Genomic DNA, 21,532 nt, shown 5'->3' on the forward strand with positions numbered 1-21,532 from the left:
TCCACTCAATAGCAGAGCCTCCTTTTCAAGTGCTTCCCACTTGGGTTATAGTTGGACCCTACCTGGCAAGCCCTGCATCTGGGCAGACTGGGCTTCGCAGTTCTAGTTCCTTGTGGGTAAAATGGGCAAGACTCACCTGCAGCCTACAGCCATTGTGAACAGCAGAGACTCCCCGTTTTCCTGAGCCAAATAAAGATCTGTTACTAATAGAGAGTGCATTAAAATGTGTCACCAGCTGCTCCAGCACATCACTCCTAACACTTTTACACCTACTCTTTCTGTGTTTGTTTTTCAGCAACTCCATTCAAGTGTGAGAACAGGGAACCTTGAGACCTGTCTGAGACTGCTATCTCTAGGAGCCCAAGCCAACTTCTTTCATCCTGTACGGAAACGTCAATTGGTTCAGATAATAGATTGAAACTGAGTTGTATTTGAATAGGCTGTTTACTTAGTTTTCTTTTCTTTTTTTGTGTTTACTTTTATTAATAATTCTTAGGAAAAAGGCAGCACTCCACTCCATGTCGCCTCCAAAGCAGGACAGATTTTACAGGCTGAATTATTGGCAGTATATGGAGCTGACCCAGGCACACAAGATTCTAGTGGAAAGACTCCTGTTGATTATGCAAGGTGAGGGTGTGTGCTGAGTATGATTCCTTGCTGAGTGACTGAATTGTATCTGACTTGTGTTCAGCGCCCTTAGAGGTTTATATTATTTTATGGAAGAAGGCATTTCAGCATCAGCTGAGACAGGCAAGACGAGGCAATCTAGAATCATAAACTGGTGTACTTAACTTCCAGTCTTTGTAACAAAGTAGTGTTCAAGCCATAGCATACAAAACAGGTATCAAGAATTGAGAGTCGGGCTGGCTGGAGAGTTTACTCAGTGGTTGAGATCAACAGCTACTCTTGCAGAGGACTAGGGTTCAGGGTTCAGATTCCAGCACCACATAGTCCCTCATCCATAACTCCAGTTCTGTGGATTCCAACACCCTCTTCTGGCCTCCAAGGGTACCAGGCACACATGAAATGCACTTACATGCACATAAAAATAAATAAATCTTAATTTTAAAAATTAAATAAAAGAATTAGAGTGAAGACTGGAGAAATGGCTCAATGAGTGACATGCTTGCCTGTAAGCACGAGGAACGAAATAGGGCTAGAAACATGGCACAAGGCTGGAGCGCTGGAGTTGGGGTCAAATACAAAACCCACTCTTCAAGTTTTAAATGCGTCTTTAAATTTTTCCTGTTGTGGTTTTGTTTTGAAGCAGATACTCACTATGTTGCCCGGGCAGATCTTGAACTTCTGAACTTAGACAAACTTCTTACTATGTGCCTCTAGTATCTGGGACTACAGGCATGACACCATGCCCTGCTACAACTGAAATGCAGGGGCAAGAAGGAACTTCCTGGGGTTCAATGAGTCTATTTAAACCTGCAGGTCTGGGTGATAGAAGATGGATGTCTTTCCTTCTTTTTCCAGATTTACCAACTATGAAACACCTTGTTCACAAAGAAGTAAACAGGGGAAATGACAAAAATCTGTCCCAGGAACCTAACTTGACATCTCCGGAAGAGATGATTAGTAAATGCTGAAGGAATTAGGCAAAATTACATAGGAATTGTCGACAAAATGGACAATTAGCCCCATTTTGTTTTGTTTTGTTTTGTTTTACTTTTTGAGACAGGGTCTGACTCTTTAACCCAGGCTGGCCTTAAATTCACAGATATAAGTATTTCTGCCTATGCTATGATTACGGGTATTAACTACCATTTACTGCTGACAGTTGGTCTTTAAAAGTGCACATGGCTTGACATTTGACAGGTAAAAGCCCTGTCACACAGCCCTGAAAATCTGAGTGTAGTCCCCAAAACCTACATGAAAAGCCGGCCGTAGTGTTCACATGTCTGTAATCCCAGCAACTACAGCAAGATGGGAGGCAGAGAGAGGAGTCATAAAGCTTGTAAGCCAGCAGTCCTGATGTGTGCAGCATGACAAAAGCCAGAGACTCTGCCTCAGTAAGATGGAAGGCTAGAACCCACTACCAAAAGTTGTCCCCTGAGCCACACACACACACCCCATGAAATAGGTAATAAAGTTTAAAAAGCATATGTAAGGAACTATGGAGAGGGCCACCAATTAAAGCTCTTGCTGTGCAAGCATGAAGGCCAGAGTTCATACCCCCAGTACTCACCCAGATGCCTCGTGCGTGTGCTGGCTGAGCATGGAGCCCTCTTGTATTCCAGCAGTAGAAGGCAGATGGGGGTCCCTGTGGCTAGCTGATTGGCAAGACTAGCTGTATCATCAAGTTTTGGGTTCAGTCAAGACTCTGCCTCAATGGTGAGGTGGAAAGCATTCAAGGAAGATTCCTGATATAGACTTCAAACCTCCATGTATATGTGCTTGCACACATATGGGCCCACACACGGGGGCAAACATACATTTCATATACACACCACACTGACCCATACAGAAAATGAGCATATGTAAAGTTTCTTCATTGTGGCCCCAGTGATTAGGAAATTTCTTCAGTGGTCTTTTGAGGAGTAGGTGGGATATGGACCTATGAAGGAGGAAATAAAGCATCCTTGAGAGAAGAAAGGCAGAGTCAAGAGTAGGGATGGACAGAGTATGTTCATCACCATGGAGATGGGCTGGAGAAGCCAAGTGTCAGGAGTGGTGAGAGGCACGCAGTGTTTCCTCAGCTCTGAGGCTGGACCTTGCTGCTTCATTTCAGCCAGCACTGAAAAGCTCCGCCAGGTGCTCCGCCCATACCAGGACCATGTCACCTACTGAGAAAACAAGGCATCTGTTAGGTTCAGATGTGTGTAGTAGGTCAGGAAGTATGTGGAGAGAGAAACTGGCTGGAGCTAGATTTCATCTTTGATGATAACAGAATCCACAGTAAACATTTTTTCACTTTGGAGTCTCTCATGAGCTTTGTGTGTAATAGTCTCAGTGTAACAGTTACTTACATGCTAAAAGGATTCCAGGCAGGTTAAATGTTTTAGGAATAAAGACAGGCAAACACTGTTTCCTGTTGTAGAAATGGCAGATACAAAGGCAGAAGTAGCTGTAGGGATGGGTTCTGCATCAGGTTAGTCTGCCTTGAAACCCTTGAAGTGATTCTTAACTTCTAGGCTCTGATCCGGCAGCTGACTACAGGCATCAAGATTGTATGGAGGAAGGACCTTCTTCCGAACATCAGCCTGGGGCCATCCCCCAAGGCTGAGTGTTTCTGGGAACACTCGAGTTGACTTTTGGAAACCTATTTATTAAGTTGATTTTCTCACCTCATTAAATGAAATTATCCCTCTCATGTGTCTTTACATTGTAAAGGGAAAAGGGTCGCCTGGTGGGGCTCTGGCTCTGGGAGGAGGCACTGAAAGTGATCAGATAGTTGTGTTTGGTAAGCTGCTCAGGTGTCTCAGAACAGTCTTGTGCTCTTCTGACTCAACGCCAGTGAACTGAGCTGTGTCAATGGTGCTTTGTTCTCTTGGTAGGCAAGGAGGGCACCATGAGCTGGCTGAGCGCCTCGTGGAAATACAGTACGAGCTGACTGACAGACTGGCCTTCTACCTCTGCGGCAGGAAACCAGGTGAGAGAGAGGACAGCCTTGCTGCACCTTTACTCTGGAAAACAGGTCAGGACAACATTTTTATGACTTGCTCTGGAGCTAGTTCCAGGACAGGCCCCAAAGCTACAGAGAAACCCTGTCTCAAAAACAAAAAAAAAAAAAAAAAAAAAGTCCTCAGGAAGATTGCCATAAGGGTTTCTATTTGAAAGGATAACATAGCTGCAGAATTTTTATTTTTGTTTTCTTTTGCTTTTAAATAGGGTCTCACGATGTATCCCATGTGACCTGGGACTTTGCTGTATACCTTCAGCCGGTCTTAAACTATTTTTAAATAATTTTTTGACATAATTACATCATCTCTCCCTTCCCTTTCTTCCCTCCAGATGCTCCCATATATCCGCCACCTCGCTCTCCTTTGAATTCATGGCCTTTTTTTTCTTTAATTGTTGTTGTATGCGTGTGGGGTGTGTGTGTGTGTGTGTGTGGTATGTGTGTGTGTGTGGTGTGTGTGTGTGTCTGTATATTCCTAAGTACATGGCTATAACCTTCCCAGTTTGTATTATGTTACTCCTATGTATATTTTCCTGGTTGGCCATTTAGCATTGGTTATCATTGGTGTGCTTCCATGAGGAAGACTGTTTCTTCTGCTCTCAGCAGTCTAGTTTCTTATCAGTCTCTGTGAGGGACTGAGCCTCCTAAGCTTTCTCTTCCATCTTAGCGGGTTTGTTTGTGCCGTCCTTGTTGGGTCACATTCAGGCAGCCATGTTGGTGAGACTCTATGGGTGTAGCTTCTGACATTTCTAGGAGATACAGTCTGACAGCAAACTCCTAGGTCCTCAGATTCTGATCACTTTTCTTCTCCCTCTTCCATAATGATCCCTCAGCCTTAGATGCAAAAGTTGTAATGTAGAGTATCTGTTGGGACTGGGCTCTACAACTGTGTCTGTGATTGACTGTGTTTTTCTGCAGTGGTCTCTATTTGTTTCAGAGAAAAGTTTCCTTGAGGGATGAGGACTACACTTATCTGTGGGTACAAGGACAAATATTGAGAACATAGTTAGGGTTTATGCTGGTTTAGTAAAGTGATGGCTGTAGGTTCTACAAGATCCATGACTTCGCTATCTCTGGGTAGTCTGAAAAGATGTAAAGATTTCTGAGACTCATGCCGGGCAGTGGTGCATACTTTTAATCTCAGAACTCAGGAGGCAGAGCAAGTGGGTCTCTGAGTTTGAAGCCAGCCTGGTCTACAAAGCAAGTTTCAGGACAATCTGGACTGGACTGTTACACAGAGAAACCCTGCCTTAAAAGACAAAAGACAAAAAAAAAAAAAAAAAAAAAGATTCATGAAACTCCAACTTCAAAGAAGGTGAATGCAAAAGAAACCTGGGAGAAAGTACTTCAAAAACATCCAGAACAGTATTTCACACAGCAAAGTTGAATATCCTTTATCTGAAATGCCTAGTACCAGAAATGGTATAGATTTCAGATTTTTCTTAAAAAAATCTATTTTGGAATATTTTGCTGTAGATTTCTGATGTAGAAATCTGAAGTGCCAAACTTTCTGAGCATCCTATTGTTGCCCTGATGCTCCTCAGAAGTCATGGAGATGAAAGGAAATTAAATGCTATTGTTAAAGTGACGAAAGAAAAGAGTTGTCTGCCTGGGGGCCCATAGCTAGTAAAGCCTTACCTTTCGCATGAAGAAAAGTTAAACACATTGCAAGATGAAGAAAAATCAGATACTCCATTTCTCTAACAGCGGCGCTGGAGAAGGGTCTTGAGGCCATTCACTCAGGATAAGGAGTGCATCAGGAAGTGCACAGTAGCAGAGGAACCCGGCTGCAGATGTGCGTGGCAGCTGGCAGTAATGACTATCATGCAGTGTACATCGCTCTGTGTGTGTGTATTGGGCAGTCGCAGCAGGAATGAGAAAGGGTGAAAGAAATACAGTAGCATTCCTACATTTTGTCTGAAGTGGGAAAGGAACATTTCTAAGTACATAGAGCAGTTGTCCATGCAGACTTTGGAGCTGTGCCGACCTCAGGCTGTCTGTGGGCTTCCCACCCTGAATGAAGCAGATGTGATCTGAGAGGGTCAGAGTAGACCTCGGAACAAAGAAAAATAGCAAAGATCGAGGGGACATGAGACAATGACAGAAGGGCGCACTTATGCCAAGAAGATACAGCGCTCCAAGTCACATACGTGTCAGGAGAACGGAGAGAGAGGGGGCTTAGCAGGCAGAGGCACTGGACATCATGAGTTCAAGCCCCCAGACCCACCTGGCAGAAGGAGAGAACTAATCCTAGAAATTGTCCTCTGACTTTTACATGCATGTCCACATGTACAATGCAAGCAGAGTATTGAACCGGTGGACCTAAGAGGAAGGGCCTTACTGTAGACTCCACATACTGCTTTTGAAGTTATATATGGAGTTGGATAGTTGTTTTAAAACAGTAGTATGCTGTAGCCCAGGTTAACCTCACAGTCACCACAGTCCTGTCCCAAGTGCTGGAATCACAGGTATATACTGCCATGCCTGACTCAAAAGTACTTCCAACTAAATAAAAATAAAAATGTCAAAATTTGTAGGATTGGATGGGCCTGGTGGTGCATGCTGTTAATCCCTGCACATGGGCACCTGTAAATCCAAAGCCAGCCAGAACTGCATAGTAAAACCCTGTCTCATAATTAGAAAGTGAGAGGGTGGGGTGGGGAAAGATATTCATGGATATATTTAAACAGTGTTTATAGGAGGCTTTTTTGCATTAAATACTTGGATTTGAGAAGGTAGCTCTAAAGTTAGGCTTCTCACAGAGGAGCTAGAGATGAACATGTGCACGGCTAACCCAGCACAGGACAGATGCAGAAAACACGGAAACCAAACATTACCATGGCGGATATGCTTCATAGAAATCAAGAAAGTGGATAGAGGCCTATTAAAAAAAAGGATCTTAATAACACCATTAGTAACAGCTAATGAAAAGTAGGCGCCGAAGCTGTGGCTTGGCATAGTTCTAGGTACAAAGCTCTGGGCTTGATTGCCAAGCACTAGAAAGCAACAACAGGAAGATATTACAACTTTGCAGAAAAATATGACAGCTTAGATAAAATATACTCATTCTTAAAAAGCCACAGACTACCAAAATCCATCTGAGAAAAAGAATATAAATATCTATTCTTAAATGTATATTCGTATACACTTACACACATTTCCTCCCTATTCCCTTTTTGCAGTGCTAGGGACCAAACCCAGGGCATCAGGTTTCATGCATGCTAGGCAAACATTCTAATACTTGACTGAGTTTCCAACCCTGAAAATCTGGATTGTTCAAGAATTTGAATTTATACCTCAACATATATCCCAGGTTCAAAAGATAGGAAAAGGGCTGGAGAGATGGCTCAGCAGTTAAGCTCACAAGTTAAGAGCACTGGCCACTCTTGCAGAGGACGGGGGTTCTTTCCCAGCACCCATTTGGCAGCTAACAACCAAGTGGTATTTTGTTTTGTTTAATAATGTATTTAACTTTGTTTTATGTGCATTGGTATTAGATACCCTAGAACTGGAGTTACAGACAGTTGTCAACTGCCATGTGGGGTACTAGGAATTGAACCCCAGTCCTCTGAAAGAATAGCCAGTTCTCTTAACCACCAAGCCAGGCCTTCTTTCCATCCTCTTACCATGTGTAATTCCAGTTCCGAAGGAGTCCACATCCTCTTCTGGCTTCCATGGGCCCCAGGCACAGAAGTGGTATCGATGTATTCAGGCAAAAGACTCACACATAAAAAAGAATAAAACTCGTCAGGAAAGAGAGGAAGAAGAGCAAGACTCCTCAGTACATGTTAGTGGATTAGTGAGACACCAAACCTAGCAAAAGGAAAGAATGGGGTATGGGAGGGTCCCAATGAACAGAGACAAGAATCCTTGGCAAATTTTAGCACAGTAAATCTAGAAATGTGTAAAAAGAAAAAAAAAATACAACATAGCCACTGGAACAGTTAATGTAACTGAAAAGGTGGCTTAGTGGTTAAGGGGACCCAGGTTCAGGTCCCAGCACCCTCAAGTTGCTTGCATCCTTCAGTGATTTCATTTTCATGGCATTTGACACTGTCTTCTGACCTCGGGCACACAGGTACCCACATGGTACCCATACACACTCACAGACGAAGCACTCATACACTCAAAAATCTTTTTAAAAGAGAAAATCAGGGCATTAATAGACTACAAGGCAAAACTTATGCAGTAGTCAGTGGCATTTGGCCAAATTCAACATCCATTCATAATTTAGAAAAAAAAATTAGCAAACCAGAAACAGATGGAGCTTGTTTAACTGGTCATGATTGCCCAGAGAACCAACTGCTCTACTGAGGCCAGTGTCTGTTCTCACCACGCCTACTCAGTGAAAGTCCAGACACCCTACCTCCTATAGAAACTGAAAAAGGAAGAAATAAAACTTTCCCCGCTCAAGTGAGATAATATTTATGTGGAAAATCCCAAGGAACCTACAAGAAAATTTCTAAAACTAAGAGTATAGGAAGATTACAGAACAAAATCAGCAGCTCCGAATCATATCTCCTTTATTCTTTAGTGTGAGTGTATGTGGTATTGCCTATAGGAGCAACTGCGCTCTGTGTGCAGGGAAGTGAACGTTCACCAAGCTTCACAGCAGTAGAATCTAGGCTGGAGATCCAGGTAAAGGACCTAAAGCTGTAGGCTAAGGAGAGTCTCGTGATCCTGGTTCAAAGTTCCTAGATTTTGTTTTGTTCGATTAATAATTTGGGTTTTGTCAGAAGCACTCACCTCGCTCGCTTGCTCACTTGGTTTTTTGAGCTTATCTAAGTCCAGTACTAGGCTGACATCAGAGTTACATAGGCCTCTTCGTCTTTGCTTGGCCCCTCTAGTTCTGGATTAAGGTATACACCAGCACACCTGGTCTCAAAACCAAAAGAACTAAGAGTGAAATAACTTTTCACTCTTAACTAGCAGATATTGAAAGGAAGTATTTGGAGATCACATTTTCTTTCCGTTTTTTTTTTTGTTTGTTTGTTTGTTTGTTTGTTTTGGTTTTTCAAGACAGGGTTTTTCCGTGTAGCCCTGGCTATTCTGGAACTCACTCTGTAGACCAGGATGGCCTGGAACTCTTAGAGATCCGCCTGTCTCCGCCTCCTGAGTGCTGGGATTAAAGGTGTACACCAACACTGCTGGGTTTGGAAATCACATTTTCAGTAAGAATGTGCATCAAGGACACTTAAAAATTAAAGGTCAACCTGAGCAGTGCTGGGCACAACAGACCAGCAGCACCAGCAGTGGGAGGCTGAGGATCAAGTTTTTTTCCTTTTTTTCTCTCTCATACAGTCCATCCTTGTAGCAGACTTTCTTAGACCGCCAGCCAGCTCCCAAATCATGACATGGAAATATTATTAATTATGAATGCTCAGCCTTACCTTATGCTTGTCTTACTGACTCTTAGAACGTAAATCAACCTGTTTCTCTTCATCTGCATTTTGCTTCAGGGCTTTTTACCTTTCATTCTGTGTGTCATTCTGAGTGGGCTGGCTGGCCCCAGGCCTCTCCCTCCATTTCCCTCCATTTCTTTGCTTTCTCTCTTTCCCCATCCTAGAGTCCTTCTCCTACTTATTCTCTCTGCTCACCAGCCCTCCCTATCCCTCTACTGCCTACTCTTGACCATTCAGCTTTTTATTAGACCAATCAGGTGCCTTAGGCAGGCAAAGCAATACATCTTTACATAGTTAAAGTAATATTCTGCAACATAAACATAATTCTATTCCACAAAACATCCTGACTGCAGTTTCCCCTCTCTCCACTCTTCCCAGCGCCTCCCCCCACCCCAGCCTTTCCTCTCCCGCGGATCCGCTCCTCCTCTGTTTCCCTCAGAAAGGAACAGGCTTCCCAGGATATCAAGTCAACATGGGATAACAAGATACATACAATAAGACTAGGCACAGATCCTCCTATCTGGGCTAGGTGGGGCAACCCAATAGGAGGAAAAAGTTTAAGAGCAGGCAAAAGAGTCTGAGACACCCCCACTTTTAGGAATTCCACAGAACACCAAGCTAGCAACCATAACACACATGCAGAGAACGTAGCGCAGATCAGTACAGGCTCCATGATCCTCACTTTGGTCTCTGTGAGCCCCTATGCACCCTGCTTAGTTGATTCTGTGGGCCATGTTTTCCTGGTGTCCTTAACCCCTCTGGCTTCTACAGTTCTCCCCCTCTTCTGAAGGATTCCCCAAGCTCCAAGGGGAAGGACCAATGGAGATCTCCAGTTTGGGCGCTCTCTCTGCCTATTGTTTGGCTGTGGGTCTCTGCATCTGCTCCCATCAGCTGGTGGAAGTTTCTCTGATGACAACTGGGCTAGGCACAGATAGGTTCTTGCCATACTCTTCACACATAGTCCTGCTTTAAGGAATCTGCATGCCTGACTGCACGCAAGAGGAGCCAGCAGTGCTGGTTAAGACTGAGTCAAAGAATGTAGTCATCTTTTCTTAGAAGAATCATTTATTTTTATTATGTTTTTGAAAACAAGCTCTCGAGTAGTCTGTGTAGTGGTGCACACCTTTAATCTCAGCATGTGGGAGACCGAAGCAGGAGGGACTCATGAGTTCCAGGCCAGCCAGGACTACACTCTTTTCTGTCTGAAAACAGGCCAGGGTGGGAGTGATAGAGAAATGGCTGAGTATTTGCTACTCTTGCAGAGGGCCTGGGTTCCATCCCCAGCACCCATGTGTCGGCTCATAACTGCTTACAACTCCAATTCCAGGAAACCTGTTGACCTTTTGAGCTCTGTGGCCACAAGCCACCCTTGTGGTATGCCAAGAAAACATGGATACACAATAAAAATAAATTAAAAAAAAAATTAACCAATTTCATTAAATTAGGCAGGTCTCTAATTTGCTGTGTGTTCAAGGATGACCTTGAACTCTGATCATCCTCCTAAGGGCTAGGATTATAGACAAGCAGTACCATGCCCATGTATGTGCAAGAGTATGTGTACACCTGGGCCAGTGTTCTGAATTCAGTTCTCTCCTCTTTGTTGAGCTTGAAGCTTTCTTGTCTGTGCACTATACTCCAGCTAGCTGGCTCAGGCGCTTTGAGACAGTCTCCTGTCTCCATCTCCCACCTCCCTGCATATGTGCATGCATGTGTGTGTGTGTTTGCCACCACAGCTGAGGCTTGAGGTGTCAGACTTCTACAGCTAGAGGTTTTACCTGCTGAGCAATCTCCCTGGGCTGTGGGCCATTTCCTGCGCCCTGGCGATCAAGACCATCTCAAAGAGATGAAAGAGAGAAACAAAACCTGAAGACAGTGTATAAATAGCTAAACACAAACACAAAACAAACAAACAAAAAAACCAAGCGCATGAAGATTTGCATCATTAGCCATTACAGAAATGCAAATTAAAACCACAGTGTGATGCTGCCCCAGAACTAGTAGTATAATTTGGGGGAAAATATGGAGCAACTGTAAGTTTCGCACATTGCTGAGGACAACAGTGAGAGAGTGTTTGTCTTTAGGAGACGCAGTCTTGCTGTGTAGCTCAGGTGCGTCTCTCTGCCTTAGCTACTGCTGTGCTGTAATTGCAGACATGTGCTTGCTGTTCAGAATATAAAACAGCAGAGCTACTAAATGAATAGCAGCTTCCTCCCAAGTAAGATGCACATTTGCCGTGTGCCCCACGCCCAGGCACAAAAACCGCAAAAGTGCTTGCCGTGGTTTCTTCACTGGAATGTGAATCCTTCTTCTAGAAATCTAGGTTAGGGCAGAGCCGCTCGGCAGATGGCAAGGTGGAGTCACTCTGGGTCTGCATGCAAAGCACCCCTGCCCTCGCCCTGAACTCTCTCAGGCTTAGTGCAGCTCTGCCATCTGCCACCAGGAGCTGGTGGAGCCTCCCTCAGCATTCTTGTGTCGGTTTTTCTGGGGTGAGCTGATCAGCACAGGTTTTCTGCCTAATGATGTCTGAACTGGTCAGGTTTCAGGGAACTTGTAGCCAATCTCAGAACTTCTCCATTTCCCCATGATTATGAAAAATGACTAATTGGAAAATTTAAACTGAAAATAAAAAATGGTAGCACTCCTTTATATATCTCAATATTGACATGAGCAAAACTTTGATTTCTGTTTCAGATCACAAAAATGGGCAGCACTTTATAATCCCTCAAATGGCAGACAGGTAAGAACCAGCTTATCTGCCCAGCATTGCCTTGGTTTGCAGTATGGAAGTGTATTATATTTTGTGTTTAACAGAGCCCATACATTTTTCTCTTTTATGGCTATACACTTTGGAAATAAGACGGCTGTAAGTAAACCACCATGTGAAACTTAACTTGGAAAGAGCACAGATCCCAGAAACACTAATAAGGAGTTGGAGCCAGTAATGCTGTTGCCACTATTTGGCCAGTTGTCCTGGTGTTTGTGTTGATAGGTCATATTCACAGGTATTTCTGTGTCAGAAGAGAAGAGCTGATATTCTTGGCCTATAATAGGGGTTGACAAACAATTTTGTCAAGGACCAGGAAATATGTTAAGCTCTGTCAGCTGTGAACCCTGTCACAGCTGTCAGCTTCTCCTCTAGAAAGTGTCAGTGAGCTCTTAAGATGACGGGCTGGCTACTGAAACTCGAATTTTTAGATCTTGAGAAATAAATGTTCTTTTTTCCTTCTGTATCCAAAATGTTTAAAAATATAAAACCATCCTTAGTTCATTAGCTGAGCAAAAACCCTTGCTTGCTGCCCCCGACCGTCCCAGCCACAGCAGAGGGCCCTGCAGCGCTGGGCCAGTACTGCCAGGGTGGTGCACGGACAGACCCTGCTCTTCCAGCCGTGCTCTTGTCTTTCTGGCTTTTCAGTTTCCTTCTCTGTTTTCCTTTTTATTTTGCCTTTTTTTCCCTTTGTGCTGTGGATGGAACTCAGCAGCTCACACATTTTACAAATGTTTTACCACTAAGCCACACCCCAAGGCCTAGAGATCATTCAGTTGTGGGCCAGTGCCTTTCCTTTTAACATTACCTGCCTGCTGGGTTTCAAGGAGTCACTGGCATCCCTTGGGCATCTTAATCTTGTAGCGTTCACAGCTTCTCTTTACTCGCTTAATGGTTTTGTGCATTTCCTCAGCAGCCTGGATGTGTCTGAGTTGGCAAAAGCTGCCAAGAAGAAGCTTCAGTCTGTGAGTATCTCTTCCTGGTGAACCCCAGCATGGAAACACCCTGCTGGTCCCTATTGTCAGTCTGAGTTAGCTCTTGCATCAGATCATTGTTGAATCAGAAGGAGCCTGTCAGGTCTATATGTAGCAGTGAAGACCAAAAGCTCTTGAGTATATCCAAGTCCGCTGACTACTTCAGACGATCTGTGTTCTTCTCTCTTGTATTAAAAATGCAGCCCCTGCCTGTGGTAGTCGGATATTGTTTTCTACCAGAACTCTGGGTATTTCTCAGGGAACTGCAGTGAGTGAGGTGGCCTTCCATGGCATTTCTTCCATTAGTCACATGGGACGGGACACTAAGGAATAGCAGTAGCTGATACTGCCAGGGCAGTGACTTGGTGCATTCATCCACTGGAGTAGCATGGACTCTCTTGCCCGTTGTATGCTATTCCTTAGAGCTTTTTAAATTTATACTTCTGAAAGTTGATGGTCTGGACCTAGGCCTGTCGGTCACATAATCTTTGTATTTGAAGATGCCCTGGGAGAGTGATTCCCTTTTGTCAAGCTCACCAGGTATTTATTGGTTACCTCTTCTCAGTGCTCCCTGGATCAGAACCAAGATCCCTTGCAGTTTTGGGGTTTTTTGTTTTGCTTTTCGTTTTGTTGTTGTTGTTGGGTTTTTTAATTTCTTTATTTTTTTCGTTACCTTTAAGGGCCCTTCAGCACAGTGTCACTTCCTGTCTGGTTAGGTGTGCATGCACTGTTGGGGTGGCTCTGTGAATCAGCTCTCTGAAGCCCCTGCTCCAGGACTCTGTTCCTGCTCGTTGTCCTTGCCTAGTTCCCATTCCTCTTAGCCCTTGCGGAGCCTAATCACCTCTGAGGTGTAGGTACAGTCCAGCCTTCCTGATTCGTGATTTCCCCTCCTTCCCCATTCACAAGAGACCCTTTAGAACCTCATACAGTATCATTAAGTATCACATAAAGAAAATTTATTCTTAATAGTATTTAACTGTATCGTGAAATAAATGTGTTTTATGCAATTTGTTTGGTGTCTCTGTGTTCTGTATCTGCAGTTTGTGTGTTTGTGTGTTTTAATGCCTTTCTTAAGTTCAGGAGGCCATATAGTAAGATGAATGAGATGTCGAGCTTTTTAGGCCACACAGGAGTGTGTGCTTTCCTTTAATTACTGGTCGTCTGTAAGCAAATTTCTGTTATACATAGCAGACAGACAGACAGACAGTCTCCTTCTGACTGTCAGCTAGGCTGGATGCCACAGGAAACCTGAGCTTGACTATCTTATCTAACATGGGACAGGCATTAAATAAATACCTCAGACAGAGTTTAATATGCTCTAAAGACCTTAGACTGGGTGTCAGGCTCAACAGCCGAGCTCACCCTCAGCCCTGCAAGCACAGAACCTCCCCTCCAGCAGGGATGCTGGGAAAGAGGGCATCCCAGGGGCTGCTTCTCACAGGTGGCTGCTCTTACCAGTGCTGGGGTAGCATTCACCACCACCACCACCTTTCTCGTCTATATGCCCTTCTCTCTCCTTTCATTTCTTCTTCCCCAACTGTGTTTGTCTCATACTCTCACTCTCCTCTCTAGTAAAAAACTGAGGGAAATGGAACAAAAAATCAATATATTCTTGAATTAGTAAATGTTAATACTTTAAAGTCTTAAGGCCAGTAACGTCTGTTGGGTTTTTTTTTTTTTTTTTTTTTTTTTTTTTGTCTAAAAAAACGGGACAGTAGTAAATGCTATCTTCATTGATGGTATTAAACAGGGTGCTATTTGCACCATGTCTAAGAGGCAGGCAGGCCCTCAGCAGTGTGGGTCGTGATGCCATTAGTGATAACAGAACAGCTTGTAGTCCAGTCCTTGGAGGTAGAAACTTGATGATTCTCAAGCATGTTCAGACTCTATTCCTGGCGAGACTGCAGGGTTTGTTTCGAACAGTGAGTGTAATGTGGATTCAGTGGAAAAGCTAAAAGGAGATGGACTCCTCGTCCTCAGTCACCTCGCTGTCCGAACTCAGGCTCAGCATTTTGGTATATTTCCTTCAGTTTTTATTTCCAATTTGTACCTATTTGTATCTCTTTTTTTTTCCTTCTAGAAATTATATGCCAGAATTTCATGCCCTGTTTTGTTTTTTTTTTAACCCGGTAGGGTGTTCTAGGCGTTTCCTGTGTTCCTCCGAGGGCCCTGTAACCAGTGTTTTTGTTTTGTTTTGTTTTTTTAAAAATGTCGAATTAAAGACCTCTAGGTTCATCTAAGTGACGTCCCTGCAAATGTCAGGCACAGCACAGAGTGGCAGTGTGACAAGTTAGCATCTGCCATCAGAGCACATAGCAATCAGCAGAGAGATCACAGCTTCTGAGTGTCAGACTGAGGTGGAAGAGCTGGAGCCTGACTGGGCTTCTCCTGAGCTTCTCCTTTCTCAGCTGGAAAACCTTGGTAGTCTTCCCAGTTCCTGCTGCTCTGCGATTGTATTGTGAGCTGTGCCCCTCGGTGCCCTGATGAACCACGGCATTAATAAGGAAGCTCAGCTCTTATGTTGTAGTCAGCCAGGAAAGCTAGCTGAGCGCACTGTGCAGCAGGTGCTCACCCACTGCCGACAGTGTGGCTGTCTAACCACTGCGTTCAGCAGTCGTCCCCACCGGAGGGTTCACTTCTTTATCCCACCAGGGATTTAGGACCCATTCCTTTTGGGAGAGCAGACAAAAGTTTTCAGGACAGCAAAGACTAGGGTACTGGCTAGCACAGTCAGAGCAGAGTGGGAGCCTGTCTTGCCTCTTTGTAGCAGTAACCGCCTGTTGTAGAATAGGGCCTACGAGAGGCAGCTGCTGCTAACAGGGAAATGGTAACGGCAGGCATTCACTAGGCACTGGCGTTGAATAAGACACTGAGATAAAGGGTGACTGCGTGTGTCACAGGAATCCTCCTGGTGTTAATTGTTGTCCCTTGTGTTCCTGATATTTTTACTTTCAGCTAAGTAATCATTTGTTTGAAGAACTTGCCATGGATGTGTACGATGAAGTTGACAGGCGAGAGACTGATGCAGGTGACTTAACATGCAGCTTTACTAAGCTTCTGTTCTCAGTGGGAGGTGGCAAGCTGCCAGCCTGTGTTTTACTTGCCCAGTTGCTACTGTCCTCATAACCTATGTGTTGACCTGTACTTTTGTGTGTGTTGGCTTCGGAGTGTGCTTCCCTGAGTCTCCCTTATAGTGTGTGAGCCATGCCTCCCAGTGGAGCTCTACAGGTGTGATAAGATTCTGTCTCTGGCTCTTTTCCTCCGGCTAGTTTGGCTTGCCACGCAAAACCACAGCACCCTGGTAACCGAGACAACAGTCGTCCCCTTTCTTCCGGTCAATCCTGAGTACTCCTCAACACGAAACCAGGCAAGTGGCTTAGTGTGAAAAGTTAATATTATTTGGGAAATGACGGATGTGGTATTTATAGTATCCTGTATACACGTAAATAGACAACTTGAGAATGAATAAGAAAAGCATATATGAACAGGAAAATACAAATAACTCACAAACATGAAAGGAAGTGATAAAGATAGTAAAGGACACTCTAGGACTCTGACAAGATTGTGAGCGACTGCGGATGAGACAGGCAGCTTGTTGGCTCCTTGTGTGATCTCAGTGCTCAGGAAGCTGGGACAAGAGGACCTCAAGCTTGATGCCAGCCTGGGCAACATAGCAAGACTGTGAAAGATGGGGGAGAAGAGTGGAGAGAGGAAGGGAGGAAAATTGTTTACTAGTTAATCAGAAGCCTTAAATTTATGTAAATCTTTGTACCAAGGAATTTTCATTTAAGAATATTTCCCCCAAAAAGCAGTTTTGTACGTGTGTGTTGTGTATAACAATAGAACATTAAAAGGAGCCTATTTCAGACAGAGGAGTGAGAAAATGAGGTTCTAGTTCCAACTGTCTGAAGGAATGAAACCCACATCCAGGCTATAAGCTTATCTTTAAATGTGGAAATTTCCCTTCGGATTCACTTTTCACTCAGCTCAAAATTAAATCATTGATAACAAAACTACGTTTTTATATTCTGATAGTGCTGGAAATTGAACCCAGGACCTCATGTGCTAGTCAAGTGTTCCAGCAATGAGCTACACATCTGCCAGAACCATTTTATTTTAATTCATAATAGCAAATACTGATGTCCGTTGGAGAATGATGGTGACTGAGTTAATGTGATGGAGCTGGAAAACCCTTGCATAAGTCTAACAGTCTTGGACATCTGCTGTCACTATTGATGCTTATATTTTTACATTGGAGACTTTCCCATTATTTTCTCCCCCTTAGGGCAGACAGAAATTAGCTCGGTTTAATGCCCATGAATTTGCTACGCTGGTCATCGACATCCTCAGTGACGCCAAGAGGAGGCAGCAGAGCAGTCCTCTGTCCAGGTCAAAAGGCAAGTGTCCAGTTCTGAGTGTGAGACACAGTGTTCAGTCCAGAGCTGGGGTGATGGGCAGTCACAATACAGCTCAGGATTCAGTCTAAAGCTGAAGATGCTCGTAAGTGTTACCTAGCCATTCTGAGAGTTTGTTGCTAATATATTATGACAGAAAGGTACCTGTTGGAGCCCTAGTGAATAGAGTACTTCAAAGTTATCGAGTATTCCAGGTGATACAGTATATCAGAGTACCTCTGTGTTACAATTTCCTCATATTTCCACATCCCAAACAGCTTCAATGTTGCTGACTGAGATGGTCCAACCTCACAGACAACCCCAGTGAGGACTTGATCATTATTCTGATTTTCTCATGGTCCCACAAAGAAACTAGTGCCCCTAGACAACAGGAATCAGTCTAAAGAATGATGCCCACATTCGCAAGAGGTGAACTGTGGATAGATTTTCATTGTTTGGTGGACTATAGGTGTTGCCATCATTGGGGGGGGGGTGTTAAAATTTTTATTCATTATGGTCAGGAAAAAAAAGCTAAACAAAGAAGCTAGATTCAAAGATCTCTTTCTAAAAGGAAGAGGGGGATACAGTATAAAATGATGAGATAAAAGGGCGGTTTGCCAAGTCTACTTTTGAAAAGTCTACTTTTGAAAAGCTATTAACCGGGCTGGAGAGATGGCTCAGTGTTTAAGAGCATTGCCTGCTCTTCCCAAGGTCCTGAGTTCAATTCCCAGCACATGGTGGCTCACAACTATCTGTAATGAGGTCTGGTGCCCTCTTCTGGCCTGCAGGCATACATGCAGACAGAATATTATATACGTAATAAATAAATTAAAAAAATGATGACTGTACTTTTAAAAAAAGAAAGAAAAGCTATTAACCTCAAATATTTTACATTGATACAGATTTTTTGATAGAAAAGTTAGTTTGTGATACTACTTGTATGTTTCTACTCTTTTAGGGTAGCGTATGTATGAAACTCATTCAAAAATGTGATATATAATTAAATGCAGGTTAGTAAGTCATCTAAAGGAATCAAACTTGTCATATTAGATATGTTTTTAAGGATCAATGGGTATATTTAGACAGATGGACGGTCTTATAACACTTCAGAAATCAATAAGATAATGAAATTTAAAATGTTTTACTAACATAATGCTTTTCATGGCACTGAGATACATATGCTCATGACAGCACTAGTCTGCTTGAAAAAAGGATGATGGGCATTGATGGACCTCCATATGGAGTTTGCTTTCTCTGAGGCAAAAACTAGCCAAATACAAATAGACTAGATATTGTAACTGTAGTACTTACTTGATAACTGTTTTTATTGCATATAGTGTTACTATGTTAAAGTTAAAACCTTTTTATTTATGCAAAAGGGGGCAAATTGTGGAACAATCTTTCTGTATGACACTGTGAAGATATGTTGCTTTTATTAGTTTAATAACAAGATAAATGGCAGGGAGAGGTTAGGCAGGACTTGTGGAAGAGGGAGAGAGCTCGCTGTGATAAAGGGTGGAGTCACCAGGAAAAGCAGGGAGAGACAGTATGCATATGCCATGCTGAAAAAAGTTACCACCACACAGTCCAGCATAAATAAAATAAAAAGGGTTAACTTAAGTTTTAACTACTTAGAGACAATCCTAAGCTATCAACTGACCATTTCTAGTTACTAATCAGTCTCTGTGAGGTTACTCAGAAGCTTGCCCACAGGACAAACATGTCTGCCTACAATATAGAGTATGTTTTGATAAACATAAAATAATATGATTCATGAGGTTTTATGAAACAACCTTGCTGTTATTTTGTTCCTCTTCCCTCCTCAAGTTCTGTATTTTTCTCTTACTAATAAAACTTTTATCAAAAAATTATCAAATATTATTCAGTCTTAATATGTGATTTTTTTCATGATCACTTATTTCCCCATAAAATTGGCACCTTGAAAGTAACACAAAAGTCTAACTTAAATTTTTCAAAGGACATAAATAAGAAAGGTTCTTGATTATAGTTATATTTCCCCTGCTGTCACTTTTCAAGCCCCTCTGTCACTACATAATTAGAGTTTGCAGCTGTAAACTTTGCATTTCTGTGGCCAGGAGCACTGTGATGAGATGCGGAGCACGCTGAGCATCTATCTCACAATGATTCCTCCACGTCCTGTCTGCAGACACTGGAGCCCACTTCCTCTGCAGCCAGCCCCAAAACTCTGGGCTCGATTTTTCTATGTACAGAAAATTTGAGGCACTTAAACAAGATATTTATGCTGTAAAAATTAAGGTTCCAGTCAATATCACATTCCCCGAAGGCAGGCAATAAACTGACAATAATTTGTGCTCCTTCTTGGTTGTTCAAGAATTTGGTTCTATCAGTTCAACCAAGAATAAAGACTCTGGGAAGGTGTGTTAGACCGGTGAAGGCACAGTCTGGAGAGTACAGGAATCTGGGAAGGTGCGTTAGATCGGTGAAGGCGCAGACTGGAGTGTCTGCAGGAACCAGAAACCTCAGAATAAGCCTACTCTTAAAGAGAACTGGTGAGATGTTTCATGTATGTTGTATATAAAAACATTAGAAACAGCTAAATAATAAATCCTACAGAAACAATCACATGAGAAGTACACAAACACTTTCCAGAAATACTTGGCAGTGTGAAGTGAAATAATACCTTCTTTAAGGTTTGGTGTAGTCTCAATTTTTGTAAGGGAAGTGTATTTGTATAGATGGCTGTGCCCAAGGCGCATCCATGGCAGAGGTTGAGCCTTATACCTTCCTGCTTCTGTATTCCCTTCTCATACTGTGTAAGTGCCTTTCATAGTGCCATGCTTGTCCACGTTCTCATACTTTTTGTTGAAAAAAATGACTCCAAGCACAGTGGGGAAGGTGTTGAGTGATGTCCTGAGTGTGAAGAGGCGGAAAAGGGGCAGAGGAAAAGGTGTGTGTTTGATGAGCGTCTTCCTCACATGACTTGAAGTGTGCTCCTGGCCTCAAACTGTGGTCATGAATCTGCTGTGTGTTTGACAGAAGCATGTAAAACAAGGCTGTGTATTGACTGGCTCATGAAAATGCTGTGGCCAGTGGCTCTCGGGAACTGTAGACCTCTGTCTCCTCTAAGAACCTCAGTGACAAATTTTTAGAATATATTCACTGAGAATAACAAGGCTGTTGGTGTACATACATACATAGATGACTAGAGAGAAGCGGGCCAGCATATCACAGAGACTGCTGTTGTCCCCTCCGTCACTCATAGTGTCTCCATCCCTATAGTCAGATTCATCTTAAAAATTAAAATGGCAGCTGTTCCTCTTAAGCCAGAATTCACCTCCAGATGAATCTGCCTATAAGACAGCATTAGAAATTAGAGAGTATATTGAGTTGCCCCAAATAAACCACAAACTTAGGTGGTTTGTGAGCTTTTATTCTAAATGTGTCAGAGCCTGTGAGTCACTGTTCCTCCTCTGTGAAATAGACATGACTGATAGTGTCCACGCATGTCCACTAGGTCCGCTCTTGTCTGTTGGATTCAGATGACATAACGCTACTCTTCCTATTTTGGGGGGCACCTGATTTCCAGGCTGTGTGCTTTCAAGGTTTTTGTTTGTTTTCGAGGCCTGGTCTCTCTGTAACTTTGGCGGTCCTGGAACTCTCTGTGTAGATGAGGCTGACCTCTAACCTACAGAAATCACCTGCCTCTGCTTCACTGGTGCTGCGATTAAAAGCAAGTGTCAGCACGCCTGGCTCCTTTCTGTTTAACTTGCCATTCCCTATACAAGTGTCACAAGTCTCGTCCAGTTGCATCACTTCATCTTGGCTTTAGCTGTGAAGCTGTGCTCCGTGTATGCAAACCTGGGGCTTATCGCCTCAGTCTGGCTGCCCCGGAGTTTGTCCAGCCATGCAGCTGAATCAGGGACTCATTATTGTTGTTATTATTATCTCATACATTATATCCCAACCACAGTTCCTCTCCCTCACCTCAGTTTCTTCCCTACCCATCCCCTTTCCTTCAGATCCAACCCCATTCCGTCTCCCCTCAGAAAAGAGCAAGCTTCCCAGGGGCATTAACCAAACATGGCGTAACAAACCACAATAAGACCTGGCACATACCATCTCATCAAGGCTGAATGAGGCAGCCCAGTAGGAAGAAAAGGGTCCCACAAGCAGGCAAAAGAGTCAGAAACATCCTCCACTCCCACTGTTAGGAGTCCCACAAGAACACCAGACCTAGATCAGACCCTACTGGCTTAGATCAGGGACTCTTGACCTTCTCTGTGTAGCTGTCCGTTAAGCTTCTTACTTCCTGTTAGCCCTCTGTGTGTGAGACTATAACCTACTATTTGTGCCATTTTCTTCCAATCCTAAAAGTTTTTTTAGAAGGA

At 43.4% G+C, this 21,532-nt stretch overlaps 1 protein-coding gene across 18 annotated transcripts in view; it reads left to right on the forward strand.

Moving 5' to 3' along the window:
- Git2 (GIT ArfGAP 2) overlaps positions 1 to 21,532 on the forward strand; it is a 45,128-nt gene that overhangs the window by 8,200 nt on the left and 15,396 nt on the right. For 16 of the 18 annotated variants that reach the window (XR_007588552.1, XR_007588554.1, XR_007588551.1 and 13 more), the window contains exons 5-12: positions 296 to 382; positions 497 to 627; positions 3,504 to 3,598; positions 11,722 to 11,767; positions 12,708 to 12,759; positions 15,724 to 15,796; positions 16,038 to 16,135; positions 17,054 to 17,165. Coding sequence is in view for 13 of the 18 variants with exons in the window: in XM_050121166.1 (XP_049977123.1) it covers positions 296 to 382; positions 497 to 627; positions 3,504 to 3,598; positions 11,722 to 11,767; positions 12,708 to 12,759; positions 15,724 to 15,796; positions 16,038 to 16,135; positions 17,054 to 17,165 (694 nt within the window). In the remaining 5 variants the exon portion in view is untranslated. The remainder of the gene's footprint in view (positions 1 to 295; positions 383 to 496; positions 628 to 3,503; positions 3,599 to 11,721; positions 11,768 to 12,707; positions 12,760 to 15,723; positions 15,797 to 16,037; positions 16,136 to 17,053; positions 17,166 to 21,532) is intronic. The other 2 variants (XM_050121159.1, XM_050121163.1) reach the window with 1 other exon arrangement.

The sequence above is a fragment of the Alexandromys fortis genome, unplaced genomic scaffold (assembly GCF_014885135.2).
Source record: "Alexandromys fortis isolate MF-2015 unplaced genomic scaffold, M_Fortis_MF-2015_v1.1 scaffold_197, whole genome shotgun sequence".
Lineage (NCBI taxonomy): Eukaryota > Metazoa > Chordata > Mammalia > Rodentia > Cricetidae > Alexandromys > Alexandromys fortis.